At 48.1% G+C, this 20322-nt stretch overlaps 1 protein-coding gene across 5 annotated transcripts in view; it reads left to right on the plus strand.

Moving 5' to 3' along the window:
• IAH1 (isoamyl acetate hydrolyzing esterase 1 (putative)) overlaps nt 1-19603 on the plus strand; it is a 31918-nt gene extending 12315 nt beyond the window's left edge. For all 5 annotated transcript variants that reach the window (XM_029595845.1, XM_029595843.1, XM_029595844.1 and 2 more), the window contains exons 3-6: nt 1767-1915; nt 4883-5044; nt 11724-11845; nt 17852-19603. In XM_029595845.1, the coding sequence (XP_029451705.1) occupies nt 1767-1915; nt 4883-5044; nt 11724-11845; nt 17852-18028 (610 nt within the window). In that variant the 3' untranslated portion in view covers nt 18029-19603. The remainder of the gene's footprint in view (nt 1-1766; nt 1916-4882; nt 5045-11723; nt 11846-17851) is intronic.
• Nucleotides 19604-20322: the final 719 nt, after the last annotated feature.

Raw genomic sequence — 20322 nt, forward strand, 5'->3', positions numbered from 1 at the left:
GTACCACGGATCAGTCCAGAGTCCCACCCTTTTCAGTTTGGAGATAAAGGAGAGTCCGCTCGTTCTTGTTGTTTACTTTGCAGATAAGTATTTTCACATAATATGTATGTTATATGTTGTTAGGTGCTCTGCTGCCATTTGGGTCAGTGAGTCTGGTTCTTATGGAATGTTCTCCCAGTTTATAGCAGTTAGCTACTTAGTTGGGTTTTTTTAGTAGTTCTGCTTTGTTACATTTAAATATTGACATAATGTAGGTGCACCTCATGGAAGGGGCGGAGTCAGTTGGAACTTTTTCTGCCTCCATCTGCTGATGAGTGGACAGAACCCAGGAGTCTGGACTGATCCGTGGTACTACAGGAACGAAAATTAGCAGGTAAGAACCAATTTTCCTTTATAGTTGCCATGTGGTGTCAATTATTACTCATGAAAACATTTGCCATTTTTTCTGTAACACATAGTTATTCAAATAAATAAAAATAACTTTGAGGATCATACTTTTACTGACCCGGGAGACATGTTCGTGGCAAGATTCGTGACCAAGCATCCATATTAGTAATTAGCTAGGCACCATTCTGGATGTCTGAGTGTCCAGATTCGCACCCAGTTGAGCGTCTATCTCCGCAACCGAGTGGCCAGATACACGGCCATCGGAGTTCCTATCTCGGTGCCCAAGCGTCCGGCTGAGTGCCTGTGTCGGCACCTGAGCATCCAGATTGGTGCCCAGCTGAACACATCTCGCTGCCATGCAGTTGTCACCCACATATGAAAATTGACACATTCGCTTTTGTGTGTCAATTACCAGGGCAGCTTTTCAGCACGGATGTGGACGCTTATTACCTAGGGTCTTACCATGATTAGGTACGCACATTTCTTCGAGTGCGTGGATTTCTGCGTGCAAATCATTTGTGTAATTTCTTTCTTTTTTTTTTTTATATCCTGCGGAAGCAGCAGCTTTAGCCACATGCAGGTTATAGATGCGGCAAAATAGCTGGTTAAAAAGGCGATAATCTGGGCGCACGTTACTGTATCGGAGGGAATAGCTAAATCGATCATTAACATATGTACATGTGGTGGGCGGAGACGGATACGCGTCCATTTCAGTAAGTGGTAAGGACGCGTAAAACCGGATACTGAATCGCGGGTTAGCCATACTCGTCCAAAATGTGTGTCCAAAGCGGGTTAAAAACAGGGTAACCGCAGCCGTGCTTTACTGTATCGGCCCGACAGTGATCAAAACCCGCGCTCATAACTACCACCTGTTTTGCCGTGGGTCTTATTACATCGGCCCCAGTATGATTTGTAGTACAGTTTAGAAGGGGACGGCTCTGTGGCATTTACAGCAATTGCTGGGGATAAACCCAAACATTTCAGTTACAATGAAAGATAAAATTTGTTATTGGTTATGGGTGAATATTACTTTTGAAAAAACTGTATTGTGTGCTAAGAGGCAAAAGGCTGTGGATTTTGATGTAATATGTCAGAGATGCAAACCATGGCAGGGTGGAGGGAGGACTGCCTGGCTCTGGCGTGACCCTGAGTTACTGTTTTGAGGTGGTGGTACCAGCTCCCATTGGCACATAGAGGTGCAGTCTGTGGGAGCAAGAGAACACCAGGCTTGGCAAAGTAATAAAAATGAACCTGCAGATTACTGGGGATTCAGGAAAACCCCTACGAGAGCCCAAGGGAATTGCACTATGATGATCAAGTAGGAACAGATAACCCTGATTGTTTCAATATTTTTTTTTTTACATATTTCCTTTCTACAGAAAATGTGACATTATAAATCGGGGGCTGTCAGGATATAATACAAGATGGGCTAAGATTGTGCTTCCGAGATTAATCACCAGAGATTCGGAGACTGAAAATACCATTGCAGTCGTTATCTTCTTTGGAGCCAATGATAGTTCTTTGAAAGGTTAGGTGCTTGTCACTTTTTTTTTTTTCCAATTCATTTTTTAATGTTATTTTCGTGAAATAACTTTTACTTCTGAACTGTGGGCACCGCAGTGTCATATTTTTCTCAATATGGGGGATTAATAGGTTGAAATGTTTGTTTATTTAATAGCCAGTAGCATTGTTCATCCTCTGAAGTCAAGAAACCAGCAGCTTTTAAGTGGCTGGGGGTTTTTTCCTGCCCAGGTCAAGTCTTGGTGTATGGTAAGGGAGCCCCGCTTCTCCTAATCTTGTGTCAATTCTGTCTATGGGTAAAGGGTGCCCCTCATCTGTTTGCACAGAGTGGGGACCCCAGGTTAAAGATCTTGGCACTGTAATACAGGTTGGGATAGGTTCCCATTGGGCTGGAAAAACAAAGGAGCAGTAAAAAGCTGCTGGGCCAAAAAAAAAAAAAAAGCAAACTGGGAGCAAAGAGTTCGATCAATTCAGTATGGTTTTTGTTTTTTTTTTGTTTGTTTTGTCTTTTAAACTTTATTTTTAATGCATTATTATTAAACAGAGATCAGTGTCATAGTAGAAGGGTAGCCCATTGGCGGCTCTTTTCAGTCCCCCCTCTCTCAGAACTCAAGACCTCCCTGTGTTATCTGCCACTGGAGCTCATAGCTTCTGCGCTTGGCAAACCTCTTCTCAGCAGCCAGCGTTCCACCAGCTGAGAAGGGAAAGGATTGCCAAGCTCTGAATCTTAAGAACTTAAGAAGTTGCCGTACTGAGTCAGATCAAGGGTCCATCAAGCCCAACATCCTGTTTCCAACAGTGTCCAACCAGGTTACAAGTACTTGGCAAATACCCAAACATCTCATGCTACTAGTACCAGTAATAGCAGTGGCTATTCCCTAAGTCAGTTTGATTAATAGCAATTTATGGACTTCTCCTCCAGGAACTTATCCAAACCTTTTTTAAACCCAGCTACACTAACTTCCTTAACCACATCCTCTGGCACTGAATTCCAGACCTTAGTTGATTGAAAAATAATTTCTTTGATTTGTTTTAAATGTGCTACTTGCTAACATCATGGAGTGCCCCTAGTCTTTCTATTATACAAAAGAGTAAATAACCGATTCACATTTACCCGTTCTAGACCTCTCATGATTTTATAGACCTCTATTATATCCCCCTCAACCGCCTCTTCTCCAAGCTGAACAGCCCTAACCTTTTTATCCTTTCCTCATTTGGGGAGCCGTTCTATCCCATATATCATTTTGGTCGACCTTCTCTGTACCTTCTCCACTGCAACTATATCTTTTTTAAGATGCAGCAACTAAAATTGCATACAGTATTCAAGGTACAGTCTCACCATGGAGCGCTACAGAGGCGTTATGACATCCTTCTCTTTATTTGCCATTCCCTTCCTAATAATTCCTGCAAGGTTCCTGCAATTTATCATGATCCGCATGTGATTTAACTACTCTGAATAATTTTGTGTCATCTGCAAATTTGATCACCTCACTTGTATCCCTTTCCAGATAATTTATAAACATAGTGGCTATTCTGAAAAACAGACTAGTGAGATGTGCTGCCAGGATTGGATTGGGAAACCCTGGTGAGGAGGATCTGGAGAAGCTACAGAGGAAGCTCAGTGCGAACAGCTGGTGGCCAGACTATGGCTCCATGTTTGGGTGCTAGCCAAGAACTTACTGCAATGGCAGAACTGAGCTGGGAAGAGTACATATGTTAAAAAAAAAATAGAGGAGGCTAATTTTGGGTAGTTGTGAATAAAGTAGAGCTAGTGAACCTCTTGCAGCAACCCCCTACCCCCAGAAACAGCTGATGTGCCACATCTATATTATTTATATTCTGCTTTTTGGCACCTCAAAGTGGATGACATTCAGGTACAGAAGGTATTTCCCTATCCCCAGAAGGCTCGCCTGAGGCAATGGAGAGTGAAGTGACTTGTCTAAGATCACAAGAAGCAGTAGTGAGATTTGAACCCTGGCTTCCCTGGTTCACAGCCCCCTGCTCTAACCACTAGGCTACTCCTTCCCTTCACTCCACTCCATCAGATTCTTTTAATGTTACTTTTTTTCATTCACCAGTCTGCAAAAAAAGAAAGTATTTCTTTTATTTGTTAGTTATCCCCCTCCCCTACTGAAACAGCTAATTCAACCCCCATCCCTCCTCTCTTGGATGGGGTCTCCTGATTGCCCACCTTGTACAAAAGGTTCCCCACCCCTGGAATAAAGGCTTGTGGCTCTGTAGCCCAGTAGTGCCCAGTTCCAATTGAACTGGTGGCCCAAGGAGCAGGAGGCAACAAACACAGCTTTATCAAAATGGAAGTGTGAGCGTTCCTCCCATGCAATTATCTCTGGACAAAGATTAACAAAGTTCACAGTCTTCTCTTACGCTTACTGTCTTGGAATATATTAAAAACTGTGCCCTGACCCAGATGGTACTTTAGCATGCTGAAGCTTACTTTTCACTGTTTCAGGACATTTTCTAAGGGATATGATTTAATCTCTTCGCGGTCATTCGCTGTTGTGTCACTGTTGAGAGAGATTTTGGAAAAAAAAAAACCCCCCCACGCTTATTTTCCCTGGTTCTTTCAGATAATTTGTTCAGTCTCAGGCAGACCGATTGCTTTCCTTGCAGAAGATTTATTGCCATTTGACTGGTTTTGTTGATGCTGTTTCACCAGCCTGTTTGCACCTGTGGTCATAGCAATAATAGTGCCATATGAAGAATTTAAAAAATCTCTAAAAGGAATTGTCAGGCACTCCCGCGGCAATCCCTCGAGACATGTATGTGTGGGAGATGTAAGGAAGGGCTGCAGGCGGGCACCTCGCCTTTCCTCGCACCCGATGCCACCTGCACAGGACACGGTGGGGGTGGGGGTGGGAAGCACAGGTAGAAAGAGTTGGTTTCAGGGACGCAGAACGTGGGCGCTCCCTCTCGGCAGCAGGAATGACCCTTTTGGTTTATTTCTCCTGGACAGATGAGAATCCCCAGCAGCACATTGCTTTGGACGAATATGCGGAGAATCTGAAGAGTATGATTCAGTATCTGCAGTCTGTCGCTGTTACGAAAGAGAAGATTGTTTTGGTGACTCCTCCCCCACTGGAAGAGTCGGCATGGAAGAAATGGTGCCTCACAAAGGGTAAATGAATCTTTGCCTCCCTTTCACCTGTGCTAAAACCGAAGGGAGCAACGTGCAAGTGTCCTCTTGGCAGGGAACAGTGCTTTAAACACTCAAATTGCAGACAGGAATTTTTAAATTCAAAGTTCCCTGTATGTACCCGGATCAGCCCAGACTGCTGGGTTATGCCTCCCTTCCAGCAGATGGAGGCAGAGAAAAACTTGAAGGGCACCCCCTGTAAGTACAGTGCACCACCTGCAGTCCCTTCAGTATTTCTCTGTCTCCAGCAGATTAAGGTGGCAGAACCTGCTGTCCTGGTAGCTTGCTTCTTTAGTTAAAAAAAAAAAAAGATAAATATTGATCCGGAAGACAGGAATCCTGGTTTATTATTTTTTGGCTAAATCAAAGACACTTTCTTTAAATAAAAAAAAAAAAAAAGGAAAAACTAATTAGGAGAAGAGCACGTTGCCTCCTGAGGAGAAGGCTCATTCACTTTCCTTCCTTGGTGGTAGGCTTGGTGGGTGGTCACCTGACCACCCGCAATCCCAGAGAGCAGACGGTGAATTACTGGGGGGGATTTACCGGTGGGCCGCTCCTCTGCCCCCCCCCCCCCCGGTCCAGAGACGATAGTTGGGTGTGCTCTGGTGAGGCCCGCGCGGCTCATTTTGCCGCGCTGGGAAAAAAAAAGTGAAGAAATCAGACAGCAGCGCTGTTTCTTGACCTCCCATGCTGTAGTAAATTTTTTTCAGCTTGCCCTGCTCTGTACCGCACCGATGCCGCATGCCTTGGAATGCTGTGCCTGAGGGGAGCCGGCAACCCGGCTCTCCCGCGAGAACCTGTGCTCCTGGTGTCTCCCTGAGGGCGAGGGCCTGTCGGCGTTGGCGGGAGGGGGAGGCATGCAGCACGGTCCTGTGGAGCGGGTAACCAGTTGCTGCCTCATGGTACAAGGCCTGTGCAATTCCTGGGGAGCGCGGGAACAGCGGCCATTTTGGATGCTACTGACGCCAATGCAGATTTCTCGGCAGGGGGAGGGGCTCTTCCTCCACAGCTGTTCCCGCACGATCAGAGCCCTGGGTCTCCTCAGGGCTCCTGTACACATCCTCCAGCGCCTTTAGGAATTTCCCCATGGGGAAATTTAAAGGGCCAGCCCCCCTTTTCTGCTGACTTTGTTTTATTAATGCATAAGGCATACCTAGCTAGCCTTATGCCTACAGGGGAAACCGAGCCCCCTCCAAGTCAGCCTGCGGCTGGACCCTCTCCATCCGCAAAAGTTCCTAGAGCGGATCCTCCCGAGTTCTCTCGGATCCGGGTGGTCCGGGGAGCATCCGGTACCAGGGACCAAGGGAATACCACACCGGCGGATCCGCTTCAGACTGATGCGGATGACTATTCCAAGCAGGTGGTGCCGGTGGAAGGGGATGATCCTAGAGTCCTTAGGCTCTTTCATAGGGACGAATTGAGCCGATGATCCTACACGTTCTAGCGGAACTGGGAATACTGGCCATACAGGCGTCCCAGGATCAGGATATAGTGGATCCAGTGCTTTCTGGTCTGCGCCCCCCGGCTCGAACTTTCCCGTTCCATCCCATGTTACTTCAGCATATGTATCGGGAGTGGGATACTCCAGAGGCGAGCCTTCACGTGGGCCGGGCTATGAACAAGTTGTACCTGCTGCCAGACGACTCTCTGGATCTCCTCAAGGTACCTAAGGTTGATGCGGCCGTGTCTGCAGTCACGAACCTTACAACTATTCCGGTTGTTGGGGCAGCTGCCCTTAAGGATCCCCAGGATCGTAAGCTTGAGGTTCTTCTCAAAAGAATCTTCAAGGTGTCGGCCCTTGGGATTAGGGCGGCTGTTTGTAATAGTTTGATGCAACGTGCAAGTCTCCGGTGAGTGCAACAGCTCCTGAGTGCCAGGGAACTTTCCCCGGAAGAGGCAGAACAGGCTGATCGTTTGGAGGCAGCAGTGGCGTATGGAGCTGATGCTTTGTATGATCTCCTTCGTATGTCTTCATGCACTATGACTTCTGTGGTGTCGGCCCGCAGACTTTTGTGCTTACGTAATTGGTCGGCGGATGCCTCATCCAAGTCGCAGTTGGGAGCTTTTCCTTTTAGGGGAAAATTCCTTTTTGGGGATGATTTGGAGCAGCTCATTAAATCCTTGGGGGATAATAAGGTTTACAAACTCCCTGAGGATAGGCCTCAGGCCTCCAGGGGTTTCAGTCCTTCCCGTTCTCATTTTAGAGGCCAGCGCTGTTTTTGCCAGTCTAAGCCAGCCGCATTTGGCCAGAGGCAGCCATCTGGGAGGTCTCAGTCTTGGTCTTATTCCTTTCGCAGCCGTAGGCCTCCCCGAGATGGCGGTGCTCCAGGTGCAGCAAGAACTAAATCATCCCAATGAAATAACGCCGACCCACCCCTCTGTTCCGATGGTTGGGGGATGGCTGTCCCTGTTTTACGAGGAGTAGGTCAAAATCACGTTGGACCACTGGGTTCTAAGCATCATAGAACTCGGTTGCACCTTAGATTTTGCTCGTCCGTTTCGCGATCTGTTTCTGGTGTCTCTCTGCGGGCCCTTAGGGAAAAGACACCAGGTGGATCAAACGCTTTGTTGTTTGATAGATCTAGGAGCGGTGATCCAGGTTCCTTTGGGCGAGCAAAGAACCGGCAGATATTCAATTTATTTTGTGGTTCCCAAGAAGGACGGGTCCTTCCGTCCGATTTTGGACCTAAAGAAGATCAGCCGAGTTCTTCGAATGCCCCACTTTTGCGTGGAATCTCTACGGTCCGTAATCGCCTCCGTCAGAGGAGGAGAGTTTTTAGCTTTCCTCGATCTGACGGAGGCGTACCTACACATAGCGATTCGGAAGGACCATCAGCGGTATCTACATTTCATGATCCTCGGCAAACATTACCAGTTTCAGGCCTGTCCTTTTGGGCTGGCTACCGCTCCCTGCACCTTTACCAAGGTGATGGTGGTGGTGGCTGCTCTCCGATGGGAGGGGATCCTGGTCCATCCTTACTTGGACGATTGGCTCATTTGAGCGAAATCAGAGGAACTATGCAAGACGGCGGTGGCCAAGGTGGTGCAGACCCTTCACTCTCTGGGCTGGATCATAAATCCGACCAAGAGCCAGTTGTGTCCTACCCAGGTCCTGGATTTTTTGTGGGTGCGGTTCGATACTCGGATCGGGAAGGTCTTCCTTATGCAGGAACAGATAGACAAGCTGACTTCTCAAGTTCATAATCTCTTGGCTCTGCCGCCTCCCAAGGTGTGGGATTACTTGCAGGTGCTTGGTTCTATGGCATCTACACTGGAGTTGGTTCCTTGGGCTTTCGCTCATATGAGACTGTTGCAGAGGGCCTTGCTCTCACGTTGGGATCCCAAATCAGAGGAGTTCCAGATTCCCTTGCCGCTTCAGGAGCCCACCAGGTCCAGCCTCACTTGGTGGTTGATACCCGAACACTTGTCTCGAGGAGTAGAGCTAGAATTCCCTCAGTGGATCATTGTCACGACAGATGCCAGTCTTTCCGGTTGGGGGCTGTTTGCCAATCTCAAGCAGCACAAGGCCAATGGACACGGCAGGAAGCGCAATGGTCCATCAATCATCTGGAAACACGAGCGGTACGATTGATCTTGCAGATGTTCCTTCCTCTCATCCGTCATCAGTCGGTGAGAGTATTATCCGACAACGCAACGACGGTGGCCTACATCAACCGGCAAGGAGGAACGAAAAGCCGTCCTGTGGCGTTGGAGGCGGACGAGCTCATGGCCTGGGCGGAGAGAAATCTGACCAGGCTAGCAGCTTCTCACGTTGCCGGGGTAGACGACGTTAAGGCAGATTTTCTGAGCCATCAGCGACTGGAACCTGGAGAGTGGGAGCTGTCCGAGGCTTTCAAGTTGTTAACTCATCGGTGGGGGATTCCCCGCTTGGATTTATTGGCAACTCGGAAGAATGCCAAGGCGCCTCCCTTCTTCAGTGCAGAAGGGAGCACGAGGCGGAAGGAGTGGATGCTCTGGTCCTTCCGTGGCCCCACAACATTCTGCTCTACGTTTTTCCTCCTTGGCCCCTAGTGGGCAAGGTTTTAAGAAGAATAGAGGCTCATCCGGGAACAGTGGCTCTGGTGGCTCCAGAATGGCCATGGAGGCCATGGTTTGCAGATCTCATCAACCTTGCGGTGGACAGCCCACTCTGTCTGGGTCATCTTCCAAATCTCCTGAGTCAAGTTCCAATATTTTTCGACTAGGTGGATCACTTTTGTCTAGCAGCTTGGCTTATCAGAGGCAGCAATTGAGGAAGAAGGGTTATCCGGTTATGGTAATTTCCACTCTTTTGCAGGCTCGCAAAACATCAACCTCTCTTACGTACGACTGGGTCTGGAAAGTTTTTGACTCTTGGTGCAGTAGATCGAATGATTCCCCTAGGCACGCCTCGATAGTCCACATCCTAGCCTTCTTACAAGAGGGTTTGGCGAAGGGGTTAGCTTTCAGTTCTCTAAGGGTGCAAATGGTGGCCTTAGGCTGTTTACGAGGAAAGGTGGAAGGAGTGTCCATAGTGGCTCATCCTGATGTGTGTTTTCTTAGAGGGGCTAAGCACTTGAATCCTCCCCTCTGGGCTGTTTGTCCATCTTGGAGTTTGAATTTGGTCCTTCGGACGTTGTGTAAACCTCCTTTTGAACCGCTCAAGCCTGTTACCTTAAAAGACCTTATGCTCAAAACTGTGTTTTTGGTAGCTATCTGCTCGGCTCGGAGAGTTTCCGAGATTCAGGCACTATCTTGTCGTGAACGTTTTCTCGGATTCTGGTGTTTCTCTGCAAACGGTGCCATCCTTTCTTCCGAAGGTTGTATTAGCTTTTCACGTGAACCAGTCTGTTGAGTTGCCTGCTTTTCCGGATTTGGATCAAGATTCTCCGCATGCACGCGAATTGAGGAGGTTGGATGTTAGGCGGGTACTTCTGCGTTACTTGGAGGTTACTAACGAATTTCGTTTGTCTGATCATCTTTTTGTTTTGTGGCGCGGCCCTAAGAAAGGGCATAAGGCTTCCAAGGCCACCATTGCCTGATAGTTGAAGGAGGCTATTGCATCGGCGTATATATGTCACAGGCGGGCGGTTCCAGAGGGTGTTAAGGCTCATTCGCTTCGGTCTCAGGCTGCGTCCTGGGCAGAAAGTCAGTTTGTTTTCCCCCAGGAGATCTGTAGAGCGGTGACTTGGAAGTCTTTGCATACTTTTGCTCGGCATTATCGTTTGGATGTTCAGGCTCCTGACTCCAAGAGTTTTGGAAGCAGTGTACTTCGAGCGGGGCTTTCTAGGTCCCACCCCATGTAAGGCAGCTTGGGTACATCCCAGCAGTTTGGGCTGATCCGGGTATGTACAGGGAAAGGAAAATTGGTTCTTACCTGCTAATTTTCATTCCTGTAGTACCACTGATCAGCCCAGATGCTCAGAGTAGTTGTTGTTTTTAATTTTTTCAGATCCGCTCGAAATTTTCCATTTTACTGTCAGACTATACCAGAATGAAGACTTCAGTGCTCTTAATCTGTACAGAGTTGTTGGTCATAGATTTGATTTAGCCACTAAATTTGGATTACTGTTACAATTTAATTTCTGCTTTGATACTGTGTATACTGAAGGGGGACTGCAGGTGATACACCGTACTTAGAGGGGATGCCCTTCAAGGTTTTCTCTGTCTCCATCTGCTGGAAGGGAGGCCTAACCCAGCAGTCTGGGCTGATCCGTGGTACTACAGGAACGAAAGTTAGCAGGTAAGAACTAATTTTCCTCTTCCTAAAATGGCAGTGGATGGAGTGTGTGTGTGTGTGGGGGGGGGGGGGGGGGGGGTGGTAATTGATAGAGAAGGGTGACATGAAAATGAAGGATCCCAGTGGCCACAACTTTCCAATGTGCCATCTTTCTCATTAAGATCCAGAAATTTCCCACTAATGCGTGGCATTCATACACGTCATTCTGGAGCAGCTGAACCAGTATAGCAGGGGCTGTTTTGTCACCTTTCACAGCTTTGGAGTGCTTAAATGTTCAAAGGACTTTTTTTTTTTTTCTTCCCTCCCCCCCCCCCCCCCCCCGCACAAGATTTTACCATTCTGTGTTTTCCTTTAACGATTGTTCCCTTGTTCTGGGTACGTTGAACTGGAATCTTTCCGTGCCTTCACTTCTGCCCCAGCAGTGGGAGGAGGATTAAGCCAAGGCCCAGCATAGCAAAGCTCACCGGCCACCGAAGAAAATGCACTTCCTCCGAAGGGAAGAGAGATGGTGGCCAGAAAAATAAGAGAGGGAGGAGTGAGCTATGTGAAATTGGAGGGTGCAAAGCGCACTCGCCTTTTGTATTAATCTTGCCAACCCCTGTATGAAAGCGTAGTTGCTAGTTTAACTTACAAGAAAGCTAAGCGATGTCTGGCCTGTGTTGTAAAAGGAAAGAGTAAAAGTCTGAGGTGGAGATGGGGAGTGCCGAGCCGAGGCCGTTACCTTGGAGTCCCAGCTAGTTTGCTGGTTCTAGCCTGGGTTCTCTGGGGGAGGGAATCTGCCCAGCTGAGCTCCTCAGTCAGGGCTGCATGAAGATGTGAGGAATATGTCCTGTTTTGCTTTAACTGAGAGGGGAAGGGGGGAGTAACGGCAAACCTGAGTGTTGTTTGAGGCTTCATTGTGGGAGGTCCATTTTAATAAGGTAAGCTATACTTGTTCATCAGGTGACCAGTTAAACCGCCTCAATTCTGTTACCGGAGAATATGCCAAGGCCTGTGTGCAAGTAGCCAGGAGTTGTGGAACCAGTGTGCTTGACCTGTGGACGCTCATGCAGCAGGATAAGCAGGTAAGGAGCCTGTGATGATAGTGACCTAGGGCCAGTGCTCCATGCTGCCATTCAGCACCAGCTGCATGTTCCCAGTTTGAACAGTTACGCCACCAGTCAGGACTGGGAAAACCCTGCCCCCCCCCCCTTAGTGAAAGTAGACTGCAGCTAGCAAAGTATCCTGGTCTTCTGGGTGCTGAAGTGGGATGTAAGGGAATGAAATACCATCAAGGAAACATTCAGGCTCACTTCCAGCTCCCTAGATATGAGATAGGCACACCCAGGGAAATATTTAAGACTTCCACCAAATAGCTGTTTGAGCCCCATCAGCTTTCATGAGATCTTACAGTCTGGTTTCTTGCTTGTATAGGTAGAGGTAAGGCAATTCTGTATGTGCAGATGTAGCTGTGGGAGATGCCTGACTGGGTTCAACTGTTAAGAAATTGTACGGTTTTCTGTGAGAAGAACGGGGTTAGCATGGGGGGCATAAAGTGATCATAGCTACAAGAAGACAAAACTTGTGAAATACAAGCTTGAAAGATTAGTTTATGCTAGTTTTTTAATGCTATTTTTTTTTCCAAATCTTAATTGACTCTATAAAAACCCCACAGTTAGAATTTTGGTGCCTTGACCTGAGTTTCCACAAGAACAGCATGAGGACTGGGATCAGAAGCTGCTCCTTGTAAAGAGCAGGGGAGGGATGAGTTTCTGCATGAAATCGGGGAGGTGCTTGGGTGAGGAAAGATTGAAGGGCTCATGTGGTTACTGCACCGCCTCTTTCCCCCTCTCCATCCCTTTGAATGTCACGGGAGTATTGGATATTTCGAGCTCCAAATCAGGCCAGCCACAAATGCAGCATATGAGGCCAGGGTGGAATCCGAGATCCAGATGTCACGGGGCGTGGAGAGGCCTTGGAAAGTTCTGTCAAAAGACCTTTTGGGTTAATTTCCTCAAGCACATCCTGTCCAGTGCAGAACAAACGAGATTTGGAAGAGGGGAGCATCTGAGCAGAACCTTCTTGGTGCCATGAGCTGGTAGAGAAGAGAGCTTTTCCTCATTTGATCTTTAGCAGTGATGGTACCTTGGGTCTGTGTGCTGGGTGGTTGTCTGTAGAGCAGAATCTGCGGCTGCTTGTGAAAGGTTCTTGGCTCCAGATGGCTCATAAAACAGAACCCCGGCCTGGCTGTGGATTAGTAAACTATTGGACCTTTTCCTAGAATATCAAGTGCAGATGTACCAGAAACCCAAGAAAGTTCATCACAATAACCAGAATTCTCAGCCAGTTGAGTAGATAAGACCTGATGGAGCATTTGCTTTATTTCTAACCCATAACAGCTTTACAGAAAGTGAAGAGCTCCATATTCTAAGCATTTGGTAAAGTAAGGTTATGAATTGTTTTGTTTTGTTTTGTTATTGTTCCTCCTTTTTACCTAGAAAGAACAGAACAATGCAGTTTTTTTTGATCTGGCTGTTTCTTCCTGCTTCCAGCTCAGTCAGAAGCAGGGCTGGGATATGGCACCATGAATTTTCATTTGCAAGTACCTCGAGATTGTTTCCCCATTTTATAGTCTTCCTCCCCCCCCCAGTTGGGCCACTGCAGTAATGGTACCTGGCAGGGGCAAATGCACCAGGGCTCCTTCCGGAACCTACAGGCTTGGGACCCCAAATCTGGCCCCTCCCCTTCCCCCATGGGCACCGTAAATGTTAATCCTGCAGCCTGGGGACTGAACCAGGGGCCTTCCAAATGGCAGCATATAGCACTTGCTGCTGGACCGGCCACTGAACAGTGTCATGTATTTTTTTTTTTATTATTATAATCCATCTGGTAACCTGTTAAATTATCATTCCTGAACATACCCAGATCAGTCCAGACCAGACAAGTGGCTTTATGCATCCCTACCAGCAGATGCAGGCAGAGAACAAAACTTCGAGGCACTGCTACTTAACTGAGAGTGCCACCTGCAGTTACTCAGTATTTCTCTGTCTCCAGCAGATGGTAGAGGTGCAAACCTGAAGTTCTGACTGAGACTGTTTTTGGAGACTTAATGAGCAGTAATTTGCTCCCCGAGGTGCTAGGTTCCTTAGTGGGCCATCCCTCGGGTCGAGCCGGGCGACCAGAGGGGGTTGGATACCCCTGCCTGTTGTGCCCGCTGGTATCGGAGTCATTGAACGCCAGGGGACTGGCTCCCTCTGGGACTCCCAAGGTCCCCTCTTGACAGCCGTTGCCTCCAGTTCAGGGAAGTACCTCATTTTTTTTACTTGGGGGTTAAGTTTGTTTAAAAAAAAAAAAAACCAAAGTTGAAAGTAAGAGTGGGAAAGGCAGTTGGGGTTCGGCATTCCTAGCCGGAGTGGCAGAAAAGTGGGAGCTACTGCTGGGATAGGAGGGGAGTGTGAGGAAGTTGAGCCGTGTTTTCCTCGGTGGAGAATTTTGTAGTCAGGCGCCCTTTTTTGCCGACGTGGCACGGACCGGTGTGCTTTCCTGCGCGCCGCTTGAGCGATTGCACCGTACGGCCGTTGAGACTTTTTTCACGCACTGCTTGTGGCAGTGCAGTGGCACAGCACCAAAGGCAGCCCTTGTGTGCCCATGGCCAACGGGAATCCTTCTGTACGTTTTTCCGCCTTGGCCGCTGATCGGTCGGGTGTTACGGCATATAGAGACTTATCCAGAGACAGTGGTGCTGATGGCGCCGGAATGGCCACGTCACCCATGGTTTGCAGATCTGGTGTATCTGGCAGTAGTCGGGCCTCTTCGGTTAGCTTATCTACTGAGGTTGCTGAGACAAGGTTCCATATTTTTGGATCAGGAGGATCACTTTTGTCTTGCGGCTTGGCTTTTGAGAGGCGGTGGTTGCATCTTAAAGGTTATTCGGAGCCAGTGATTTCCACTCTGCTTCAGGTGCATCGTCCTACCTCTATGGCTTATGTCAGGGTGTGGAACGTTTTTGAGACCTGGTGTCTTCAGCAGCATCTGGATCTCCTGTCTGTAGGGGTTCTGCACATTTTGTCTTTTTTACAGCAGGGTTTGTCTAAGGGTTTGGCCTATAGTTTGCTGCATGTCCAGGTTTCCGCCCTGGGCTGCCTTAGGGGCAAATGGAAGGGAAAGTCTTTGGCCTCCCATCCCAGTGTAGTTCGTTTCCTTAAGGGGGTTAAGCATTTGCACCCTCCGGTTCAGAAGGTGTGTCCGAATTGGAACCTCAGCTTGGTTTTACGGGTTCTCTGTGAAGTGCCTTTTGAGCCATTGAGACGGTCTACTTTGAAGGACTTACATTGAAGGTGGTTTTTCTGGTAGCTATTTGTTCAGCCAGGAGAATTTCTGAGCTTCAGGCTCCTTGTCGAGACCCCTTTTTGCATATTGAGGATGACAAGGTGATGATGCCTACGGTTCCCTCCTTTTTGCAAAAAGTGGTTTCTGTTTTCCACGTGAATCAGACAGTGGAGTTACCAGCATTTCCGGAGTGGTCTAGAGATCACCCGCAGGATAGAGAGCTTCATCTTTAGGATGTGCGTTGCTCTCTGCTGAGTTACTTGAAGGTCACTAACAGTTTTAGGTCGGATCATCTGTTTGTGCTGTCTGGTGGTGTGAGCAAAGGAGAGAAGGCCTCAAAGGCAGCTTTGTCCTGTTGGCTGAGAGAGGCTATTTGTTCGGCCTATATTTGCAAGGGCCACACAATTCCGATGGGTCTCAGAGCACATTCAACAAGAGTGGAGGTGACCTTGAGGGCCGAGTGTCAGTTAGTAGAGATGTGAATCGGAACCGGAATCTGATCGGTTCCGATCCAAATCTTAAAATTTTTATCGCCCAGCCCGATTTGAGTTCTGATTATCGGCTGCGCCCGATCCGATAATCAAAAAACCCTCCCCCACCCTCCCGAACCCCCAAAAAAGGTTTTAAAATTACCTGGTGGTCCAGCGGGAGCGATCTCCCGCTCTCAGGCCATCGGCTGCGTTAATAAAAATGGCGCCGATGGCCCGTTGCCCTTACCATGTGACAGGGCAAAGGTAGCGCCGGCGCCATTTTGAATATTGGCAATATGGCCTGAGTGCAGGAGATCGCTCCCGGACCCCCGCTGGACCCCCAGGGACTTTTGGCCAGCTTGGGGGGGGGCCTCCGACCCCCACAAGACTTGCCAAAAGTCCAGCGGGGGTCCGGGGTGAGGGCAAAGGTAGCGCTGGCGCCATTTTGAATACTGGCAATACGGCCCTAGAGCAGGAGGTCGCTCCCGGACCCCCGCTGGACCCCCAGGGACTTTTGGCCAGCTTGGGGAGGGGCCTCCTGACCCCCACAAGACTTGCCAAAAGTCCAGCGGGGGTCCGGGGTGAGGGCAAAGGTAGCGCCGGCGCCATTTTGAATACTGGCAATACGGCCCGAGTGCAGGAGGTCGCTCCTGGACCCCCGCTGGACTTTTGGCAAATCTTGTGGGGGTCAGGAGGCCCCCCCCAAGCTGGCCAAAAGTCTCTGGGGGTCCAGCGGGGGTCCGGGAGCAATCTCCTGCACTCAGGCCGTATTGCCAATATTCAAAATGGCGCCGGCGCTACCTTTGCCCTGTCACATGGTAAGGGCAACGGGCCATCGGCGCCATTTTTATTAACGCAGCCGATGGCCTGAGAGCGGGAGATCGTTCCCCCGCGCTCTCGCTGGACCACCAGGTAATTTTAAAAGGTTTTGGGGGGGGGGAGGCTAAGGGGGGGTCATTTTAAAGGGTCGGGTGGGTTTTGTTTTTTTTTTATCGGGCCATCGGCGCCATTTATATTAATGGCAGCCAAAATGGCGCCGATGGCCTGAGAGCGGGAGATTGCGCCGGGACCCCCCCACTGGACCACCAGGTAATTTAAAACATTTTGGGGGGGTTTGTTTTAAAGGGTTGGGGGGGGGTTTAGGGGTTGTTTTGGTGTGCCGGTTTTCCCGCCCTCCCCTCTCCCTCCTCCCCCGATTTACGATTTTTCATGATAAATCGGGAGAATTTCTATTGTATCGCGACTCTAACGATTTTTGACTATTTAAAAAATATCTGACAATTTTTTTAAATCGTCAAAAAACGATTCACATCCCTATCAGTTAGTGTCGCCCCAGGAGATTTGTAGGGCTGCAGTTTGGTCCTCACTCCAAACTTTCCCTAGACATTATCGTTTGGATGTTCAGTTGCAGGAAGAGGCGATGTTCGGTGAAAGTGTGTTAAGAGCGGGTCTTTCAGGTTCCCACCCAGTGTAGAGGTGCTTGGGTATATCCCATTTGTGTGGACTGATCTGGGTATGTTCAGGAAAGGAAAATTGGTTCTTAACTGCTAATTTTCATTTCTGTAATACCACAGATCAGTCCAGAGACCTGCCCTGGTTTTTTGGACTGCCGAGAGACTGAACTTCCTAATGCTTTTCTGTCTGAAACTGTTTTTCTGTAAATTGTTCTTGTATTGGAGGAGTTAAAATCGATCAAAAATGTTTTCGGCTGGAATTTTTTGGGGGAAACCTCAGTGTTAGTGGTTCCAAACTAAGGGGGTTTTTTTCTTTGGTGCCCATATATATAAAAACAAAAAAGATAGAGGGGGAATTCAATCTACAATTTGGCTTGGTTACAGGTCAATACTGAGGAACTGCAGGTGGCACTCTTTTAAGTAGCAGTGCCTCAAAGTTTTGTTTTCTGCCTCCATCTGTTGGTAGGGATGCATAAACCCACTTGTCTGGACTGATCTGTGATATTTCAGGACTGTATGTTAGCAGGTAAGAACCAATTTTCCTTTTGACACCGTGGCCTGATTTCAGACTGAGATGGAATGAATGAACTTTTAATTGGAAGATGAATTTAGTGGTTTAAAATGTTCCTAGTCCTTGAGACATGTTGTCAGGGGCTGGGCTCTGCTCCCCGGATATGCACCTGCCTGGACCCCCTTCCTAGTCTCATTCTTTGGGAAGGAGGGGACATGGTTTGTCTGTTTCTTTGCTGGAATTTGGAAAAAATATGAGTGGAAAAATGTTTTGGTTTTGCTGTTTAATGATTTTGCTATATTTTTTTAATTCCAAACTTTAATACAGGGCTTTTCATCATATTTGAGTGATGGACTCCATTTATCAAAGAAGGGAAATGATTTTGTAGCGTCTCAGCTGTGGTCCGTGCTAGAAGAGAAGTTGTGCACCTTACCTCTTATTCTACCATACTGGGCTGACGTGGACAAGCAGAACCCTGAAGCCAGCCTCCTGAAAGAGAACTGAGGCTCCCAGCCTCTGCAGGTCATCAGATGGTGTCCCGCACTCTCACTCAGACTTTACCACTGTGCCAGCAAACGTCTTTTCGACCAGCCATAATGCAAAGTTCATATCCTTTAAATCCTTTTTTTTTTTTTTTTTTAAATCAATATGAATACAACACATCAGATAGGGTGTGACGGTCAGGGACTGGTAGGGTGCATCTGTGCACCTGACTGGCCACTGAGGAGCATACATACAGCTCAGGAATTAGGTGCCTACATGCCACTGTCAGAGTCCGGTCCAAGGGAACTTCCAGCCCCACAGTACACTCAGGCCAAGTCTGGCAGTTGAGAAGGGAGGGTTGAGAGTGCTGGGGTTGGGTGGGGAACGGGAAGGAGGAATGATACTGCTGGGGAAGAGTGGGTGCTGAGGTATGGTTGGGGAGGAAAGATGAGATTGCTGGGGTTGAAGAGGGATGAGTACCTGGTTCAGGTTGGGAAGGGGAAGGAAGGATGCAACTGCTGGCCTGAGGGTGTCGGGGAGGGGGAGCAGAGATGAGCCTGCTGGGATTGAGTAAGGGGAGGAGGGATGAGAGTGCTGGGTTCTGGTTAGTGGGGCTGGGAGGGGGCAGGGTAGAAGGAGGGATGAGTGCTAGGTTCAGATGGGGAAAAGGGTGGACAGAAGGGATGATTGTGCTAGGTTTTAAGTCTGTTTGGGGGCAGAGGGGAGGCTTGACAGTGTTTAGTTTTGGACAGTACTGCGGTGGTAGAGGAAGGTAGGGGATGACAGGGCTGGGTTTGAGCTAGAGCAGGGTGTGGCCATGCACAGGACATCGGTGATGAGGCTTGGATGGGGAGGAGGGGAATGAATAGGAGCCGCTGGCGAATTTCACCAGGTATCTGCTAGTAATTGTAATAGGGCTGTGCACAGAAACTACAGAACAATATCAGAATTTGGCTCCATTTTCTCCTGAACATTTTTAGGAGCTGGGTGTGTAAAAGACCTAAGAAATGTAAAAAGAAGCAGCACCTAGCTAGCAAAGATGGATTGTCAGCAGCCTGACTTTCTTCAGCCACGACCCTCTTTAAAAGATAAGACAGGTCAGGGCAGTGATTGAGATTTGATGAGGCCTGGCCTATGACCATGCTTGGGCTTCTTTAAGGGCAGGTGGTAGGCAGGCTGCAGGTTAAGTAACACTGGGTTAATGTGAGACAAGACCCTGTGAGGGAAAAGGTTTAGCAGAATGAGGGGTTCTTAATTAGAAGAATGGCAGTGGGATTTATTGCTGCATTTTTCTTTAGATTGTATACTGCACTTTATAAGATTTTGTACTAATTTGTATTGTATATGTCTGTTTAGGTTTTTCCAGAAAATTTGCATGTAATTTGAAAATGAAAATGTAGCCTAGACTTGGTCATCTGTTTCTTCAAAATTTCTGATTTTTGACGCACCAGAGGTTGAATTTAGCACAAACTTGAAACTTGTGAGCAGTAATGCCCATCGTGAAGGCTTCAACTGTGTCTATTTTGCACATATTTTATATACATTCGTAATTCAATTATATAAAAAGTATAAAATAAAACATTGAAAATAGAATTACATTATACATTCACTTACCTCCTGCTTGGGGAGTGAAAATAAAGTTAAAAGCGATGCTCATTTTCTAAATAACAGAGGTAATGGATCAGGTCCAGCTGTGGCCTCCACCTTCCACTTTTTCCTAGTTGGGGAAAAGGAAGCAAATTCCAAAAGGTCCCGGTCACAGACCCGGCAGAAAATTATCACAGTTTAAAGATTTTGAAGCATGCTGGGGGGAGGGCGGGGGGTTACATCCTCTCTTTCAGGACGATACAGTAAAGCGTGGCCACAGTTACCCCGTTTCTAAGCCACTGTGTACTCACAATTTCATCGCGTAAGTCTAACCTGCGATTCACTATCTGTTTTTACCGATCCTTACCGCTTCTTTAACTTGACGTGTATCCCTTTCCGCCCGCGGCATGTATATGTATGTAAACGATCCGATTAGCTATTCCCTCCCATACAGTAAAGTGCGCCCCGACTATTGCCTTTTTAACCTGCTATCTTGCCGCGTCTTTAACCTACTAATTTACCGCCTATCCTGACCCTTGCGTTAGTGTGGTGAACTTAGCCGCCCAGTCCCAAACCAACCCAATCCACAGGAAAAAAAATGCTTCTCGCACTTAGCCGCCCAGTCCCAAACCAACCCAATCCCAGCCCCAGCAGAGAGAGACGAAATTTAGCCGCCCAGTCCCAAACCAACCCACAGAAAAAAAAAATGCTTCTCGCACTTAGCCGCC

Source organism: Rhinatrema bivittatum, chromosome 3, assembly GCF_901001135.1.
Source record: "Rhinatrema bivittatum chromosome 3, aRhiBiv1.1, whole genome shotgun sequence".
NCBI lineage: Eukaryota > Metazoa > Chordata > Amphibia > Gymnophiona > Rhinatrematidae > Rhinatrema > Rhinatrema bivittatum.